Source organism: Paramormyrops kingsleyae, chromosome 6, assembly GCF_048594095.1.
Source record: "Paramormyrops kingsleyae isolate MSU_618 chromosome 6, PKINGS_0.4, whole genome shotgun sequence".
NCBI lineage: Eukaryota > Metazoa > Chordata > Actinopteri > Osteoglossiformes > Mormyridae > Paramormyrops > Paramormyrops kingsleyae.
Genome location: NC_132802.1, coordinates 25,626,657 through 25,644,941, shown reverse-complemented (window position 1 = coordinate 25,644,941; position 18,285 = coordinate 25,626,657). Strand labels below are relative to the sequence as shown.

The 18,285-nt window shown below is 48.0% G+C and overlaps 1 protein-coding gene across 7 annotated transcripts; it reads left to right on the top strand.

The window, feature by feature from the left end:
* Positions 1 to 316: 316 nt before the first annotated feature.
* Positions 317 to 17,349, top strand: LOC111840574 (uncharacterized). 7 transcript variants are annotated; one of them, XM_072712930.1, is made up of 5 exons: positions 317 to 550; positions 12,938 to 13,005; positions 13,837 to 13,970; positions 14,091 to 15,727; positions 15,917 to 17,349. In XM_072712930.1, exons 4-5 carry the CDS (start codon positions 14,246 to 14,248, stop codon positions 16,346 to 16,348), a joined length of 1,914 nt encoding a protein of 637 aa, XP_072569031.1. In that variant the 5' UTR covers positions 317 to 550; positions 12,938 to 13,005; positions 13,837 to 13,970; positions 14,091 to 14,245; the 3' UTR covers positions 16,349 to 17,349. The 7 variants fall into 7 exon arrangements, with proteins under 7 accessions (XP_072569031.1, XP_023661309.1, XP_023661313.1 ...); XM_023805541.2 differs by having other exon boundaries at positions 13,375 to 13,970; XM_023805545.2 differs by lacking the exon at positions 12,938 to 13,005 and having other exon boundaries at positions 13,837 to 13,919.
* Positions 17,350 to 18,285: the final 936 nt, after the last annotated feature.

Sequence of the window (18,285 nt, the reverse complement as noted above, 5' to 3'; positions counted from 1 at the left end):
GCTGCAATTTTGATACGTCAGAAGGTTAATAATAATCCCTGAAAATATCTCTTCACATGGCAGGCATTACAGCAAACTAGCGTGTATGGTCAGGCGGGGATGTCTGGCCAATGGTGCGAGGCCACAGCTGGCACATTCGGAGCGCTAGCAGAGTTAATGAACGGCACTTACAGGCAAAGTGCCAAGATGGGCAAGCAGCCATTCTCCCACAATGAGCTTGAGGAGTATCACGACAGAGCTGCTTCTAATTATATACGGAGAGAGAGAGAGAGCGAGAGAGAGAGTGAGATAGAGAGCAGTCACAGAGGGAGAGCAAGTGGGAGAGAGAGAGAGAAGGAGAGAGCGAGAGAGAAGGAGAGAGAGACAGCAGCAGCCTCAGAGGGCGAGCAAGTTTGAACATGAGAGTGGAGAGAGAGAGACCAGTCACAGAAAGAGATAGCAAGAGAGGCAAGGCAAGCAGTATCAAAGCTGGATGTTCAAATTTGCATCGCTGGTGCCTGTTCAGCTAAAGACACGATTCTTTACTCATCTAGAGAGGACAACTAGAGAGGTAGGAGACCAGAGCTGTTTCCTTACACGTTTATCAAAGGTCTATGTGTGTCTGCATGTCACTCTTTCTGAGTGTATGTGAGTGTGTGTGTTTGTGTATGCTCACGCGCAGGTGTGTGTGTGTGTGTGTGTATGTCCGTCTGCCTGCCTATGATGAAAGTTACAGTCCTGCGTTTGGTTTGCGCTGCCTCGCTTATGGGCAGAGCACTGTGCCTCGTGTCCAAAGGTGACGACTGTGCAGGACCGCGGTGCGGAGACAGGCTGTCACTAGGTCAGGCGCAGCCACAGATATGCATCTACGCTCCTGGGGCAGTACAGTCACCAGGCGCTCCCAGCTCAGCTCACAGACGTGTCTCCTGGGACAACCATCACATCACACCTTTCAGTCAGGCACCCCCAAAAGCCACTGCTTCTCCTGCTACTGTAATTACCACATGTCCTAGCGGTTTATAGCCCTAAAAATACAAGTATGTATCCTTTCCTGGCAAATCTCTTCACCTCCCCGCAACGTTGACATGGTCTTTTTATTTTGCAAAAGTTATTTTGTAAACGTCCTTGTTCGCCTGTGGCATCGCATGCCGGGCTCTTGAATGATGCTTTTGTGGTCCTACTGATCTCCTTTTGACTACTGTAACGTCATGCAGTTGCAGTTTATATGACATGGCATATTTCAGTTCTTTTTTTTTTTTTAATTTCTGGAAACCACATTTCTACAATAGCAGATAGAAGTGCCGGTAAATTATCTACTTGTAAACTTCTAAAAATAACCATAAAAAAAACAAAAATCGGTCCCGCTTTAGCGAAATCGAGTTTATTGAAGTGCGTGTCGATGCATTGGGTCCCGATCACCGTGCAGCGTAGCTCAGCGCCGCCTCACACCTGCAGTACAGTGCGTCGGGCTGTGCTTGGCGCGCTCCACACCGGCTTTGGAGCCCCTAACGCTCTGTGTTATATCACTAGCTGGCACCCGCTGCCAGGGTCTTGCACAAGGTGTGAAACATGAGGCTCTGCCGATGCCAGGGTAGCGGTGTTGCTGCGGCTCCCTTTCAGCAGCGGGTACCTTGGGTCCAGGGAGGCACGACTGGCCCGGCGCCCTCCCCGGACGCGCGGCTTCCGTCCCAGGTGTAGCCTGAGCGCTGGCCGCCCTTCCCGCTTCCCATGTGTGCCATCCGGTTGCTGCTCCTTTTCCAGTGATACTTGTGAGAGTTCTTGGCTGTTTTTTTTAGGGGTGTGGGGGTTGGGGGATATTGGTTGGGGAAGGACGGGAATAAGACCTGGGAGGGGTAGGTGGAACATGCAGTGATCACATGCTGGTTAAGTGACACTAAAGCCCTACAGGACTCAACCCCCCGGCCACTCCACTACAGGGTTTGTAACTCCTGAAAATGTGATCTCCGCACTGGTGCTTGTGGAAACCACACTGTCTTTGGGGAAGCAAACCCAGTACACCACTGGGGCTGTCCACCATTACCCCCCCCCCCCCACCCCCACTCTGGGCCGCTGCGACTTTAAGAGGTCTATTTTTGCAGCCTGGCAGGCAGGCACACATACTCATGCATAATGTGAAGTGTGTGAATGAGCCAGTGGGTGTAACTCGTTCACGTTAATCCCGCCACTCGCCGTTCAGCGGGGACCGCCCGCTACATCGCTCGCCGAGCTGAGCCCGGCGCCGACAGATGGGTTTCCTTTTCGGGAGCCTGATTGTTTGCCGAGCGTCATGAGACATCAGTGCCACATATCTCGACTGCTGCCTAATTAACTTACAAAGTAGCGAATGTGGCTCCCGCTCCACCTCTGATGCTGCTTAGAAGAAGTGGAGGCTCTTAGACTGGACTAATAGCTCATAGTTCTCCCTCTACACTGGCATCCACATGCACTCAGTAATGTCCGTCCATCCATCCATCCAACCATCCATCAATCTTCTACGTCATGGGCCAGTGTGTATGTACACGTATTTATCTATAGATATGTTTACACCCACATCCATCACTTTGTTTTATACAGGATGTACTCTTGCATGCCTCATGCAACACATGCCGCTGAATAATGCATGCCTTGCGATTATTGCCACGCTCCTTTGCATGTAACGGTGCCTCTCCTCACTGCCTTTTGATCATTCAATCGCCATCAGTCCAGTAGGTGGCCAGGGACGGAGGACAGTGGACAGAGATTTGGCAGAAATGGGGAGTGGGGAACGTAGGGGCTCTGAGTTGGGAGGGGCTCTGAGTTGGGAGGGGCATGAGCAGGCGACGTGTCAGATGACCTTCCGTAGCTGCGGCGCCACCTTGCAGAAAACTCCACCAGCAGGCGTGTCTGCTCTCACGTAGGAATCCGAGCAGATGTCCGTGTGTTGCTCATCGCTCATCTTTAAGGATGCGTGAAAGTGATTTCCCCGTCCCTGTGCGAGGGCACCGAGCCACAGTCTGTTTGTTAGATCCAGCTGTCCCCTAGCTGTGTGACTCCGGTGGGGGGCGAGACCTAAGTTCAGAAGACATTTCTGACGGCCGCCCGGTGAGCAGCGGGAGCAGCCGGCAGGTTGGCCTGTTAGCGAGAGCAGCCTGCACAACCCCCCAAAGCCCATAGCTGCTACCACTTTTGTATTGTATTTTTTTTTTAACTCATGTTCATTTAACTCAGCATTTCCTGCATAGACCAGTGCATCTCCGTCGCCTGTTTAATGATTGTTTGTGACGTTTCCCAAATTCCCTCTCTGCCCACACTGCTTGCATCAGATCTGGGTGCTGGCCTCTGACTAGAGACTGTTTATGAAGGAAGAAGATGGTATTATCTTCCCAGGGACCTGATTTTTTTTTTAACACCCAAAAACCACCTCATACTAACTTCTTGGCTGATGTGTTAAACATATTCTGATGCTGTGGCAGAATTACAGCACTCACCGATAAAGGTACCAACTGTGAACAAAAGTGTTGAAATGAGGTCGTCGTTGCAAGTTTTGGCTAGTTTAAATGCATTTAAGCTATTGCCTTCTTCTTTATTTAGTTCAGCAGGAAAAGTGCGGCTTACATTTACATCAATAATATTTCATATAATCCTATCTAGTCGCTTCCCCAGGGAATGATTTTTTCACAATAATTATGATCTTGTGTGTATGATGGGTCACAACGGCAGAACAGTCAGATTCATGTTACGCAGCGTCAGTAATAAGGAGACCAAGCTCACATGTCATTTCCGGTGTTCAGGGGCTGCTGGCGTTCAGTACAGGTCACATGACCCAGCCCACTCCTATGCGGCGTGACCATGTTGACATGCCATTTCTATGACTTTCCTTTCTGTTTTTTTTTTTTTAAGATTAATCTTAAAACAAATTCAGTGCAATCTCTGCAACTTATTAATTAGAATAATTGAAAATTATTTGCATTGTTAATTAAGTAGGCCATTCATTAAAGTCATATACTGTATTCAGTTCTTAAAGAGGCTATGGGACACTTTCATTTTCATATTTATATGGATAGCAGGACATGACAACGGGTCATTGTAATATCACACCTGTACTCTGTAATAAGAGAAAAACTGTTAACTGATTGTAGGTGGGAGATGTTGACGTGAAGATGCGCCCCCCCCCCATGCGGAAATGAAAGGTCCTGACACTTTTCTTGTCCCTTGTGGCCCATGTGGCAAATGAGTACAAACATTCGGCGTTTGTTCAAACGGCACATGACATTGTCCCCGTGCCACTGCAAGATGTCACAGCCTGAGGGGACACTGAGCCTTCACTGTACAGCGGAATGAGGCCGGGCCCAATTTATTTGGCTTTCCATCACTGCCAGGGTCGCGGCATTGACAGGAAGGTGGCAGTTTTGCATGCAGTTTGTGTTTGGGGGTTATGGGAGCAGAGGAGTGTGGGTGAGTGTTTGAGGAAAACCCTTAGCGGGGAGTTAAATATGTCCATAATGCAGAAGAATCAGGCAGTATCAGAATCCAAAATTTTTTTTTCAATGTTTTAATCATTTAAAATATTTTTTTAACTGTTGATTCAGAATACTGTTGTTTTTAACTTATTCAATACCAAATAGCTGTTTGTTTACATGTGCGTGTGTATGAGTGTGTGCGTGTGAGTAAGCGTATACATGTGAGTGTGTGTAGACTCCCGCATATACAACCACACTCAGCTGAGAAGTACCCTGAGGCCTACCCAAAACACTAAATCTAACACTAACACCAACACCAAGACTGACAACATTAACACTAACACCAACACCAAGACTGACAATAACATTAACACTAACACCAAGACTGACAATAACATTAACACTAACACTAACACCAAGACTGACAACATTAACACTAACACCAAGACTGACAATAACATTAACACTAACACCAAGACTGACAAAACATTAACACTAACACCAACACCAAGACTGACAACATTAACACTAACACTAACACCAAGACTGACAACATTAACACTAACACCAACACCAAGACTGACAATAACATTAACACTAGCACTAACATTAACACTAAAGCTAACAGTAAGAGAAAGCAGCAGATCTAAATAGGAAACCAGCTAACCAGAGATATGGAGAGGGAAAGTAATTATATCACTTGATACTGCTGCTACAGTTATCAACAAAAAAAGCTTTTGGAGCCCTCCATCCTACTCTGGATGCCATCTTCAGATTTAGTTATTTATCTTCAAGTTCTGTCTTAGAGGAAGAGTGGAGGTACAGGGCGAAACGAATGAGGCCACAGTGAGCACTGTGATCCTATATGCCAGAAGTCTGGTCTTATTTTTAACTGATGCTGCCCAAAATCCAGCTTATAGAGGCATTGCCGCCCTATTTATACCCAGAGGGCTGACTCTAGCATCCACAGTGAAGGGGGATTGTCTTTGCTATTGGTATTAAGCCTGATTCAGCCAGCGGCGGCTGGCTGTGTGAAGGATCACAGCTGGCGCACGTCGCGGTGCCTGGGTAGTCACTTCTCTCATTACCTTCCTGCTTTGTCGATGGGGCTTTAGCATACCCCCTGTGTCGCCGGTGCTCTCCTCTAAGTTTGGCTGTTGCTGTGTTTCTGTGGATTGTTGTTTGCAGTAACAAAAAGCTGTAATGATGCTCATGTAATCATCAGCCTCTTAAAGGAATTCCCTGCCACATACCTGCTATCGCACAAGTGGGAGGAGGTGATATCTGCGACGTCAGAGCACATGTCCAAAAAGAATAACTGAAATAATTAACTAGGCCTTCTACAAAATACTAACAAATATAAGGCATATGCTACAGTACAGACGCTCCTATAAGCAGGTGGTCCATAGAGGAACTGTTGTTTTTCCTTTTAGTTCTTTAACAAAAGTCTGTGAGCTTCCCTTATCATCTCTGTGATATAATTATGTGACTGCATCGCGGTGCTTAATGCTGTACTGAATGGCATCATATCTCCTGCTGTTTTTTGTTCAAGAGTAGGTGTAACCAGCATGTATATTTTGTATCGTTTTATTTACACCGCCATTGCCTTGTGAAAACATATCAGCCCCCTTAGTGTTCGCGTAGGACAGGAACTCTCAGTCCCAGTGAGCCAACGTGGTCCCCAGCATCGATCTCACTGCCTCAGCTCTAGGTGTGTGATTCCCGTTGCGATCCCGCGTTCCTCCTCCCGGATCTATACGTGCATTTGAACACACATCCCTCAGCTGGATGGGAGGATAGGACGGGAACCCCTCCCCTCCCCGAAAATGTTACGGAAGCCCTAAGCCGTGAGCTCGCCACCCAGCACAGGCTATCCCCTTGAAGATGAGTAACTCTGGACACCGGCCATCTTGGCTCAATGGAAGTGTTACCCAGTCAACTGTGTTGCTTTATGGAAGACGCTGCAGAATTAGGCACCAAGACCAGGCACAGTCTTCTCTGCCAGCGTGAGGCTGAGTCAGACGCTCTGTGTAATATGTTCACATGCTCCATGAGACCATGCATGTTTTTTCCTGCTGTTGCATATACATCTGAAGCTGAACGGTATAAAATGGGTGGAAATGGCTCAGATCTCTTTAAAAGACATCAAATTCTAATGCTATGAAGGGGTGCAGCGTCTATGTATCAGACCGCGGCACCGTGTTCCCTCCCCTCGCACTTCATAGGGTATCAGTTACATAAGATCTCCCCATGCAAATGTGCGTGAAGCAGCGTTTTTCTCAGGCACCAACTCCAGTTGCTGCCTTTCTGCTATCAGCAGTATGTTTTGCTGAAAGTCCTTCTGAAACGAGACACACGCCTCTACACTGGCGAACATCAGTGCCTCTGTGGGAATCACCTAAGCCACCTTGCCCCATAACCAGTTTTCGGGGAAATCAGTGAACACCAACTGGGCCGAGAGTGACCGCGGCCTGTCCAGGGCCTGCCCTCGGATGGGAAGTCATTCCACACTGCGGCATTAGGAATAAGTGGCAGTGAGCTGCCCACAATTTGGGACGACATCCATCCTAGACTAGTATTAGAATCCCAGGAGTGCCGGACGGCTCTAGTTTCCCCCAGTGTGAGCCAAGAGGTACTGTTTCATGGGAAGGAAGGACGAGCATAGGATTCTGGCCCGGTTCCTCACTAGATTTACTGGTCGAGGGTTTAAATAAACTTCCCCAGGCTTCATCATGTCCATCCAAAGTGATGCGACATTAGTTCCGTTCTGCACCAGCAAAGATTGCATTAAATGACCATATATTAGGCATCATTTTCAGTTTTTATTTGGCGTATTTTGACATTTTTAAATGTCGAGTAAAAGATTTTATTTTTACAACACAAATCTAATAATTACCATATGAAATTACATAAAACAAATCATTAACTGAAATTATATATACTTATATATACAAAGCAAATGCTTGTGATTCTTATTTTGTGTTCAAAACATATTTTACAGAATTTTTTTAACATATAGATGTACATCTTTGTCCTCAACAAATATGTATATTTTAGTACAATTTATTTCAATGAATTATCATGAATCTGAATTGTGACAGCCCTTTCTTCTTAATTATCTTACATATTATATGTAACATTGGGAGTAAATGAAAACAGTGATACGGCTACAGCAAGTTGCTCCTATATTTTTGTTTTCTGAAAAGCCTGAGAAATAAATTGCAATCTTTTTCATTCCAGGCGCATCTATTACAGAGGGCTTCGAGTTGCGACTGTTAGGTTTGTGAATCGCTAAGAGATTGTTAATATAGTCCAGTTCTTTTCAAACTTATTGACTTAGCTCTGACTAAACTCACAATAACAATGTAATTTTACATCACAGTTAAAGAAGAACAATCTAGAAAGGGTTCTCCTGGTGGATTGTATACTGTGCACACACCCAGTGGCCACTTTTATCAGGCACACCTGCTCGTTAGTGTAAGCAGCCTGCTCCCCCAAACAGCCAATCACGTGGCTGCAACTCAATACATGCAGCAAGCAGACAAGGTCAAGATATTCAGTTACTGTTCGAATAAGCATTTGAGCGGCTAGGATGCGTGATCTGAGCGATTTTGAACGTGCTGTAATTGTTGGTGCCAAACATGGCGGTCGCTGCATCTCAGAACCAGCTGCCCTCCTGGGATTTTCATGCACCACAGTGTTCAGAGTTTACAGAGGATGGTGAGATGAACAAAAAAAACATCAAGTCAATGGCATTTCTGTGGGCGAAAACCCCTTGCTAATGAGAGGGGTCAGAGGAGAACGGCCAGATTCGTTAAATCTAACAAAAAAAAGCAACATTGTGCAAAACAGCTCAGTACAGCAGTGGAGTACAGAAAGACTCCTCTGAACACAAAACTCTCTACCCTTGAAGTGGTTCTGGAGGAAAAGGTGGGGGGGGGGGGGTTCTATCTGTCCAGTTTTGATGTCATGTTGCTGATTACTCATCTGAAAGCCATTTTATCCCTCAGCGACGGCCGCTGTCGCCCCGTCGCCCCGACCCGCTGTCTGTGCAGTTAGTGTGTGTTTTGCATAACGTAGGTGGCCAGGGGGTGGGGGCCTGCAAAACTCAAGCAGTTTCACCTCAGCGTGACTTTGACAGTCAGCATCTGTGATGTTCCAGCGATGGTAGAAACGCGATTCCCACAGAGATGGCAGCGCGAATCGGCTATCGCACATCTCGGGCTTTACGATGCCCTTTAAGGTTTCAGTTACACAAATCAACCAGCTAATGTCGAGCTTTATTACCCAAAACACCAAACCAAAAGGAACCACTCTTTCAGGCCGTCCCATATTCCTATCATTAGCATTATCTCCACAACTCTCTACGATATTTCTACTATTATCTCTACTGTTGGGGACTCTGATTGATGTCTTTGATATTATTCTGAACTGTGTTTTTTTTTTACTTTAGCAGCTGGTAAGAATCATCTCAGCATAATTCTGTGATCATCAGAGCTTTCTTTGACTTTGCTACTCTTCCTTTTTCCATCTATTAAAATAAACGCGCAGATATCCGAGTGTTTGGGCGGGATGTCATTTCAAGCGAGCACTTAAACACTTGATACAACTTGTTATTGATCTAATGGGTCAGTTTTTACTCAGCATAATTTCAGTAATGATTTTCATTCAATTTCAAAGATTTTTTTTTAACTTGCTTTATGATTCATTGGTCCATGCAGCTTATTCGCACAACACGTAAACCTATATTATTATTTTTAAATTTGTTTATATGAAGTTTTTTCTCATAATTGACACCCATGGGGATTATATAAACCATACAAAGTTCCTGTGTATTTGCAAATGCATCAAGCAGCAGTATGGAGAACTTTATCAATTTTGATGCTCTGTGTTGCCTCAGGCAGGTTAATGATGAGTCCTGAAGTAAGGGGAACATGAAGATGTACGTTTCTCCTGTATTAAACCTTGCTGTGCAGATAGAATCAGTTAGAATCGTTTCTAACTGATTACTGGAAATGTTTTGAAATATATTTTTAAATAGACTTTTATTAATTACATTTGGATGATTACATTTTTCTCTAATTAAGTTCATTTAATGTTGTTGTTTAAGGTTGTTGTTGTGCATGAATTTATTGGATAAAAATGCAGAAGCAGAGAGTATAACAGGAGTCACTCTAAGGTCCAGAACTTAAAAATCCAGACCAAGGTTTTGATTTAATCAACCAGCTGAGTATAAAGTCACAATCTCAACTGGTTTCTGTAAAACCTTTTGAGTGACATCTATCAATGAAACAGTTTTGGTAGATGCTGAGAGAAGCTCCACACATTTGGTTTACAATTTCTGGACCTGAACGTTCCACCTTTGAATTTATTTAAGGAACTGCGAAGTAAAGGAGTCATTTGTAACAGTCACGGTCATTATAAGTTCTTTGGTGGCTCCGTTTAAAGGATGTTCAGTATGGAAAGAAATGTGCGAAGCAGAGTGTCAAAACATTGTTAAGGATGTGGGAGGTGAGCATTAGTCAGACTGATGTTTGTGCATGAAGAGAATGGATGTGGGGCTCTATCACACAAATGGGCGACTTGAGGTCCCGCGGCACTCAGAGTCCGTCTGGCTGTTGTCCATGAGCCACGCTGCCGGATTGGGACGTGCCCCCCATGTCTAGGAGGACCCCAGCTGCATTGCCGCTGCCGTCCTCCTACAGTAAGTGTGAGAGCTCCTGACGATCCGGATGCCGCGTCTGAAAGCTGCGACGCGTCGGACGCGAGGCCCCGATGTGTCTAACGTTTATCAGGAAGCCATTCCCGCTCAGAACGTGTACCTGTGAAGCTGCATCGTAAGCTCATGACTAACATGTCCTTATGACTTTAATGTATTTCGGAGATGAAGGCCGTCACTGTGCTAATTTAAGTTTGCCGCTGAGAGAACTGTCATGTGGGCAGTGACCGTCCAGCCGGGACCTGAGGTGTGAGCTGGTGTAGTAATATGTTGTAGTAACATGGTGATTTATTTCTAAATAAGGAAGAAAAAAAAAAATGAGACAGTGGGTGGGGATATAGCCACTGCCAGCAGAAGTCGTTTTATTTCAGTCCCTTTCCTCACCCTCCCACCTCCCGAAAGCCCGCCCTGCCTGGGTAGAAACAGCAGGGCCTAGTTAATGGGCCAAGCTTATTCAGAGACCTCTCAGAAGTCAGCATCCATTTAAAGGTCATGGAGATAACTGCTGTTTGAAGATAGCCTCGTACCCAGATGGGGAGCAGGTCTGTGAGGCGCACAGCAGAGTTTGGGTTTGACTCAGTGGCCGGGGCACCACTACAGCGTGGACCGAACACCTCCCCTACTGCAGCCACCATCCCCGTCTGTCACTTGCTTTCGCCGCAGCCAGGTGGCGTATGCGCGGCGGTGGGAGCGGGCAGCCATGCGCGTACGGGGCCCCGTGCGCCGGCGGACCAGACGGCACGGTGTACGGGTGTGAGCGCGCGCCGTGCCTCTCGCGGTGAGTAATGGCGAGTGGGCGGCGGGAGCAAATGGTCTCGCTGAGTGGCACTGCGGAGCTGATATTCTCCTCATCGCTGCCTGTTACTCATTTCCTTGGAACCGGTTGTACAGTCACGGACCGGCGGAGGTACAGACGGCCGCATCACGCTCGCGGCCTCTCTCTGTCTGCCGTATTCCTCATCACCTCCTCTCTAGGAGCGGCACTGAGGAAGTCTCTTCCCGTGCCGGAGCCTCCTGCCCTGGCACTGCCACGCTGTTGACTGCGATATTTCAGGCCGTGCTGTTTTCTGCTGTTTGTTTTAGTGACATGCTTAGCTTTCTGACTGCTATTGTAGTACCTAATGCCAAGGTCATTTACTGCAAACCGATGCGATGCAGTGCTCCACACCGGGGGAAACCTTATATTTCCACCAACTCTGAATCAGTCACGAACAACAGAAACCTGCATACCTTTAAGGAAGGAAGAGATCTGGTGACCGATCGAGTTTTAGATCGAGTGTCAAAAAAAGATGCCCGGTATCTTTGTATGTTTGCACTGGATGCATGTAAACAAGATGGATTCACAACAGTGAACGTCCGTGCAGGAAATACGACGTACCGTCAGGGACTTTTAAATTATATGGACATGTTTTGAACGAAATCTCTGCAACAAGCATGAATGCAAAACTTGTAAACTGAACAGCAGATTTAGCTGCAAAAAATAGAAGTTTCCCCCCCCCCCCTTAGAACTGTTATTCATTTTAACTGAGTGAAAAATCACAGAATGTGACAGGATGCACGCCCTTTAGATTCATTCTCAAGTTTCTCTGGACGCTCTGCTCTGTTGGGCAAATCAAAATGACTTCCCAAACAATCCGATTCAGCTCCACAGTGGCTTCTGCTTAATGTAGAATGTGTCAGGGGGCGTGAAAGAGCCTAAGACTGCCTGCAAATCTGTCAGGAAATGGTGCATCTTCCCATATCTAGAAATATCCCGGCCGAGTGAAGCTGTTCCCTGGGTTGCCTAGAACGTCGTGTCAGCTGAAATGCCGGGGGGGGGGGGGGGGGGAGGGGCTGTTTCATGTTGCTGTTCTCATAGCTGAACAACACACACCTAAGAATGCAGTGGCAGCTGCGTAGCTGCCTGCGTGTGGATGTGGCCCCAGAGTTCCTTCGTTTCGATGTGAAGGAGGCTCACATATGTACTTTATCTGGAAGAGGGCTTACAGTGGTGGGCATCGGTGAGAGAATCTGCCAGATGTCACTGCTGCAGCGGCTCGAAAAGCTTTCTAATTCATATTCAGAAGGATTTTTTAGTACTCAAATTCAATGTTCATATCCCATACTGAAACTCATGTGACATAAGGTTTATTGTATTTTTAACATTTTAGTTTTTCGTTTTCATTGTACAGATTATATAATCTGTACATATAATCTGACATCTGATCGTTTTACCATAGATTATAAGATCATTTACAAGTCATTTTAGTGTTCCTATTAAATGCAAGATTCCTTCTCAGAAACTGTATATAGGTCAATAAATTTCTTGTAAGTCTTAAGCATCATGCTTAAGAATGAAGTTTTCGTACTGTAACACATTTTGATATAAACAAAACACAAATTTTAGTGCAGTAGCCCTCCCGTCTTTCTGTGTTCATGAGTCAGCTGATCCCCGAAGCACCCCCTTCAAGTTCTCTGAGACTTTATTGCTGCCTATTATCATAGCTTATGACAATTGTGGGTTTTCACTTTTATTTATACATGTACTTTTACTGACAAGCATTTTAACAAAGATAGGCCAATCACTTCTAAGGATTAATAGTTTCTGAGAAGGAATCTTACATTTAACACAAACACTAAAATGATCATATACTGGATTCATTCTGAGGAAATGATCTTTTAACGTGTGATTGATTAAAACCCACGACAGTTTGCTTGCGTTCGGCTCTCAGTCGTAACACAGGACCCCGGGATGTTTCAGAACAGGTAATCCCTCCTTGATGTTCAGAGATCGAACGTGTACCTTTTATCCGTCTGTCAGGCACATACTGGCCGTCAGAAACAAGTGACTCCTCCAGTCAGAGGCTCCTCCCACTCCTCCAATCACAGGTATGCTGCGCTTTGCCCCCCTGCAGGGCATTCCCACCTTCCTGGGGGACACGCAGGAAGTGATTTAAGTCGACTGGCCTGTTGCAGGGATTTTCAGGACAGTGAGCGACTGGTTTCAAGGGGATCCGGTTTGGATGTACCCCTGCCTGGATGTACCTGCAGATATTAGGCGTTTTACAACGACAGAATGGCAATTGCGTTCCTCTCTAAAACCAAGAGCTACTTTGTAATTGATAGATTGATAGAGTGAATAAAGTATTTCATGGATTTGTTGTTGACGTTTCCACTGCATGCAGCGAGCTCCTCTTCCCCAGCATATCCCTGCGTAACCCTCACGGCTGTATATATATAAGTACTTTGTTTCCATAGTAACCATCACTTAGTGAGACTGTAAGAGTTGCCGGAGTTCAGACTGGGCAGACAGCCGTCTCCGGCAGAGAAAAGACCAGATGTGCCTTCAGCGGCACAGTCACATCAAAGCGGCAAATTTGGTGCATTGAAGAAATTGGTGGGACTCCTCTGTGCCGAGACCCGCATTTGTGCGCCTGGGTAATCCCTTGCCGATGCGCTCCTGCTAGGTGAGTGAGGCGGTAGCCTGCGGTCAGGGAGCAGCCCCTGAGGGAGAGTAAGGAGGTAAGCGAAAAGGAGCTGCCGCCTTGCACGGCGCTCGGCGCAGCCACTGGCTCCGCCCATTTATTATTTTTTACCTCTGCCATCCCTGAGGAATAGCGCAGCGATACGAAAGGTTAGCGTAACACTGAGGAGGACTGTAGGCTTTATTATCTTGTCTCTCTGCCAGCCTCATTCAGATCTCGGTTTTTTTTTTTTGAGGTTGAGCACCTGCGTGTTTGGCGCTGTTGGGGAACGGAGGCGTATCCTGGCGTGTGAGCGACACGTTGGCATCGTTCGTGAAGGTTAGCTGGCGACAGGGAGCCACGGGGTGCCACAGTGCCACTCAGCGGGGGGTATGAAGGACAGTCGTGCCAGGGGGGGGGGGGGTCGATCTGAGAGAGCAGCCCCGCAGTGCGGTGCGTGTTGGCGCTTGTTTGACGCCGTTGTTTGTCCCGCCCGCGCTTACTTTCCAGGTTAGGAGCCGATTGGACAGGAGCGCCTTGGCCCCGTCGCGTGATGCTGAGCCACGGAGCAGTGCCCCCGCCGAGCCTCTCCTTCTCCCAGGAGGCTCATGTGACATAGTCGCGGCACAACCTGGGGGAGTGCTCACGTCTGCCGGCACACACTGATGAATTCCATTCCCGACCGCGCCAAAGAGTGCCTCCCTCCCAAGAAGAGGGAGTCCAGACAGAGCTTATGCGAGCAGCGCCCTCCGGACGAATTTAAGTCTCCCGCACCCCTCAGGAGCCGGCCCGTGGGGGCCAGGCAGACAGAGCCCCAGGGGTATCCGAAAGGGCCCCTCCCCAGCCCTCATTATGGCAAAGGGCTCCTCCATGTCCCGCCCCCGGCCCCGCCCCCAGACAAGTTTGCCATACCGTGGCCCCTGCCCAGCCCCACGCCTCTGCCCTTCCACTTCTTCCCCAACCAGACGGGTGAGCGGTGCGGCCCCAAGCTGCACTCGTGGCAAGAGCAGTGCTCCCCGGGCACGGAGGCCCTTGACGGCAGCCTGCACCACTCCCGGTGGCCACGCAGTGAGCCGGCACTGTCCCTGCATCACCCGGTCATCTCCGCCCCCTACAAGAGCCACCCTCCCCTGGACTCCAGGGACATGTGGCCCTACTGCAACGTAGACAAGTTCAAGCAGCACTACTCCCGACACTTACCGTACGCAGACCCCCACCTGGACGGGAGGCGGGCCTTCATGGTGAGGAAGCACAACGGCCTGGACGCCGCGGGCGGCAGGAGTGCGCCGGCTCTGAGACTACCGGCCGCGGGCAACTATCTCTACGATGGCAAGATCAAGCAGGACGACTCTCACACCAACGGGAAGAGGAGGTACCCAGAGGAGCACAGGCCCTTCAGCCGGCCCGTGACTAAGGATGGTCGGGCGGCCGACATGCCTGGTGGACGCTGCTCACCGCAGAACAAGGACTCTTGCGTGACGCCAAAGACGTCTGCTAACACCTTGGATAAAAGCGCCTTCCCTGGTCTACCTCTGAGGGCCCCCTCTCGGGAAAGCTTTGACCTAACAGGCCCCCCCGGTGCGGCCCAGATTTACTATGCCCTGGGACCCATGCAGACCAGCCTGATGCCGTCCCCACTAGCCCCTGCCCTGCAGAGTCCCCTGGCCCAGGCCTCCCCCGTCCCATTCTACGGCCACCCCCCCGGGGAGCCCCACAGCCTGAGGGGCTCACGGCTCTCACCGCTTGTGGAGAACCAGTCGCTGGAAGGGTTCCCTTCAGCTCAGTTCAACAACCACAGGTCTGATCGAGGGCAGCCCCAGCCAGGGCCGCCGTGCCCGCGCTCGTCGTCTGGGGGGCACCGGTCACACGCCGATCCAGCCGCTCTGCAGCGCACTCCATCGCCCGGGTCCTCCCCGGCGCCTCAGCCGGTGGCGTTCCTACCTCACTTCACCAAGGGGTCGCTGATCGAGCTCAGCGGCGGGCGGCTGCGGCCCGTGGAACAGCTGCAGACCGAGGACTTCATGCTCTGCGCCAGCAGCAGCCCGGACTTGCACCTGTGCTTCTGCACCGTCCTACTCATCGCCCCCTGCAGCACAAACCCAGGCTTCTACAACCTACAGCTCCTGCTGGCTGACCGCAACACTCAGGTGGGTGCTGTCCAGCTCTCAGCTTCATTTTTGCCCAATTTTCATCCACGTTGGTAAATTAAAGCTTCACATTGGCAGTCGTTCTTGACGAATCCTGCCGGCCTTGTTTTGTGGTTGTCTCTGAAACGGTGCATGTGAAATGACAGATGTCTTTCAGGTTAACATCTCCTCTGTTTCTTGGGCCATCAGGAGTTACTCAGAGTCTTAGCCGAATACCCCTTCTTCGTCCGGGACCGAGGCTGGTCTTCCTGCAGCCCTCAGAGAACTGCGCAGCTGTACGGCCTCACGTGCCGCCAGCTCAGCGTAGACGACGTCTGCCTGGCCCTCACGCCAGTCCCATCAGCCCCAGCATCTGCCTCAGCGTCGCGTGCCAGCGTCCCTGCACTGGAGCTGGCAGTCACGACCCGGTGTACGAACGCCAAGGAAGGAGCCAAGTCCGGCCAGCAGAGACCTGCGACGACGCCCCCCCCTCTGCCGGCTCCGGAACTCTCTCGCGACCTCGCCCAGCCTCCCAGGCAAGCGGAGCCGGCTCGAAAGCGGCACTGCTCAGCCCCCGAGCTCCTGCCGGGATACGCCCCCCGGTATCTCCCTGCCGTGTCTAAACGTGGAGGGCAGCAGTAGCCGGTAACCGCTTCCTGCCACCCCCCCTGCCCCCCACCCCCCCCCATCTGCTGTGGAACACGATCGTCCGCTGAGCAGCTGGGAGGAGAGAGGAGAACAGCGAATATTCAGCGACAGCGCTCCTGCAGCTGGCGAGGTGGCAGGCATGTGACCACAGAGCTTTCGCTGCTTCCTGGGAACGCCGAGAAAGCAGACAGTCCCTTCTACTTATCACATGTCACCTGGACATATCAGGGATCATCGAGGAAGGTCATACGAAAAAAAAATCTAATGCACAAGTCAAGACAGACAATCAGACTATATACTCAGTGTGTTTACTTTGTTTTTGTAACCGTTGTCTCTTGCCTATTGAAAGTGTTTACTGCAGGATTTATATATTACAGGTATTATATAAATGCTAATTGCTAAAGCTACAAGTCTTGCGACCTCTTTGATAGTCACTTTCGTTTCTACGCTTCGAGGCAAACTAACAGGCTGTTGTTGGAGGCAGTTATGGCGAAAGTATCCCCCGCGCCGGGGGTCACGCTCCTCGGCTAAGCATTACCCGCCAGTGTGTTTTGACCTTTTTTTTCCCAGTAGGGAAAAAAAAAACACTAACAGAATTGCGTAAGAGACAATCCCGGCCCACGCAGAGTCTGAGCAGGACAGGCTCTCTGGAGCAGCCCCCACACGTTCGCCGGTGTTAACACAGCATGTGCAGAGTCTTGGTGCTAATGATGGAACACAAAGCTTTGTGAGCACTGACCCCCCCCCCTCCACCCCTCCCCCGTGCTTTATTTGTGTTTGTTTATATATGTTTGAATGCAGGGATAACAAAGGAAAGTATTATGACTTCTCATACGGGTATCTCTTAATGATCAAACCACATGCTCTGTTTATTTTATTTTTTTTTTGATTGACTGATTGAAAAGATTATTTTGTTGTTATTTTTTGTAAATGTAATAGTCATACAATTGTATATTTTTATGGTGGATCTGTAATACAATGTTCCATAGGTATAAAGAAAGCTTTATAAAATAAAAAACATATATATTAAAGTATGACGGTCTTTTCTTATATATTTCATAACGCGATCATTTTTGTCATGCACGATCACCAACGGACACAATCTGAATTGCTCAGATAACCGCTGACTACAAATGAACACACCGCACAACCTGAACAACTTGGCAGATGCGAAAAAAGATGTAGTTGCTATATCAGTGCTCAGCCACAAGAGGGCCACCGTATTCTACTAATGTATGGTTCACAGTTAAAATCACACACCTGCCATAAACTCAAGCACGCATCCATCCATCCATTTTCTATACTTGCTTGTCCTATGGAGGGTCGAGAGGTAAGGAATAAATACAGTTTGAAAGATACAGTTTTTAAAGAAAGACCCACAAACAACATTCACAACTGCAAATGTTTGGTCCTTCAATTAACATAATTTGGTTAATAGCTCTGTAATAAATACCTGGACAATGTCAGTTAATTCAATATACAACCTAGCATACAAATGTAATAATGACCAAAAATTCAGTGCATAATCAGCAAAAGTACTTCATCAGTAGATCTGTCAGTAACACTTTACGTGATGGGGTAAGTCTTAGTTACATACTGATCTCATGTTAATTTATCATTAATGAATTGTGATGCATGTTTTATTCCAAGCAGTTACTATATTTGTTTACTACTAAGTAACTACTAAAGGAACAAGTTCTGAATAACACAAGTGTAATACCGATCTCATGTTTGTTTATCATTAATGAATTGTGACACATATCAAGTATCAACTATATTTGTTCATGATTTTTACTTCAGTAGGAACTGAATTAATATTAAGTATTTGTGCCCCGTCAAGTAAAGTGTTACCGATCTGTCTTTCAAAAATAAATAGCAAATGGAAGGGAATGGAAACCTGCCAGTTATATACATTCAGACTTAAATAGTGA

Bases quoted from the DNA above. Each gene is read 5' to 3' on its own strand.
- LOC111840574 (XM_023805543.2), top strand. From the start codon at position 14,246: ATGAATTCCATTCCCGACCGCGCCAAAGAGTGCCTCCCTCCCAAGAAG. The intron at 15,728-15,916 runs GTGGGTGCTGTC...TTGGGCCATCAG, and splicing joins TGGCTGACCGCAACACTCAG to GAGTTACTCAGAGTCTTAGC.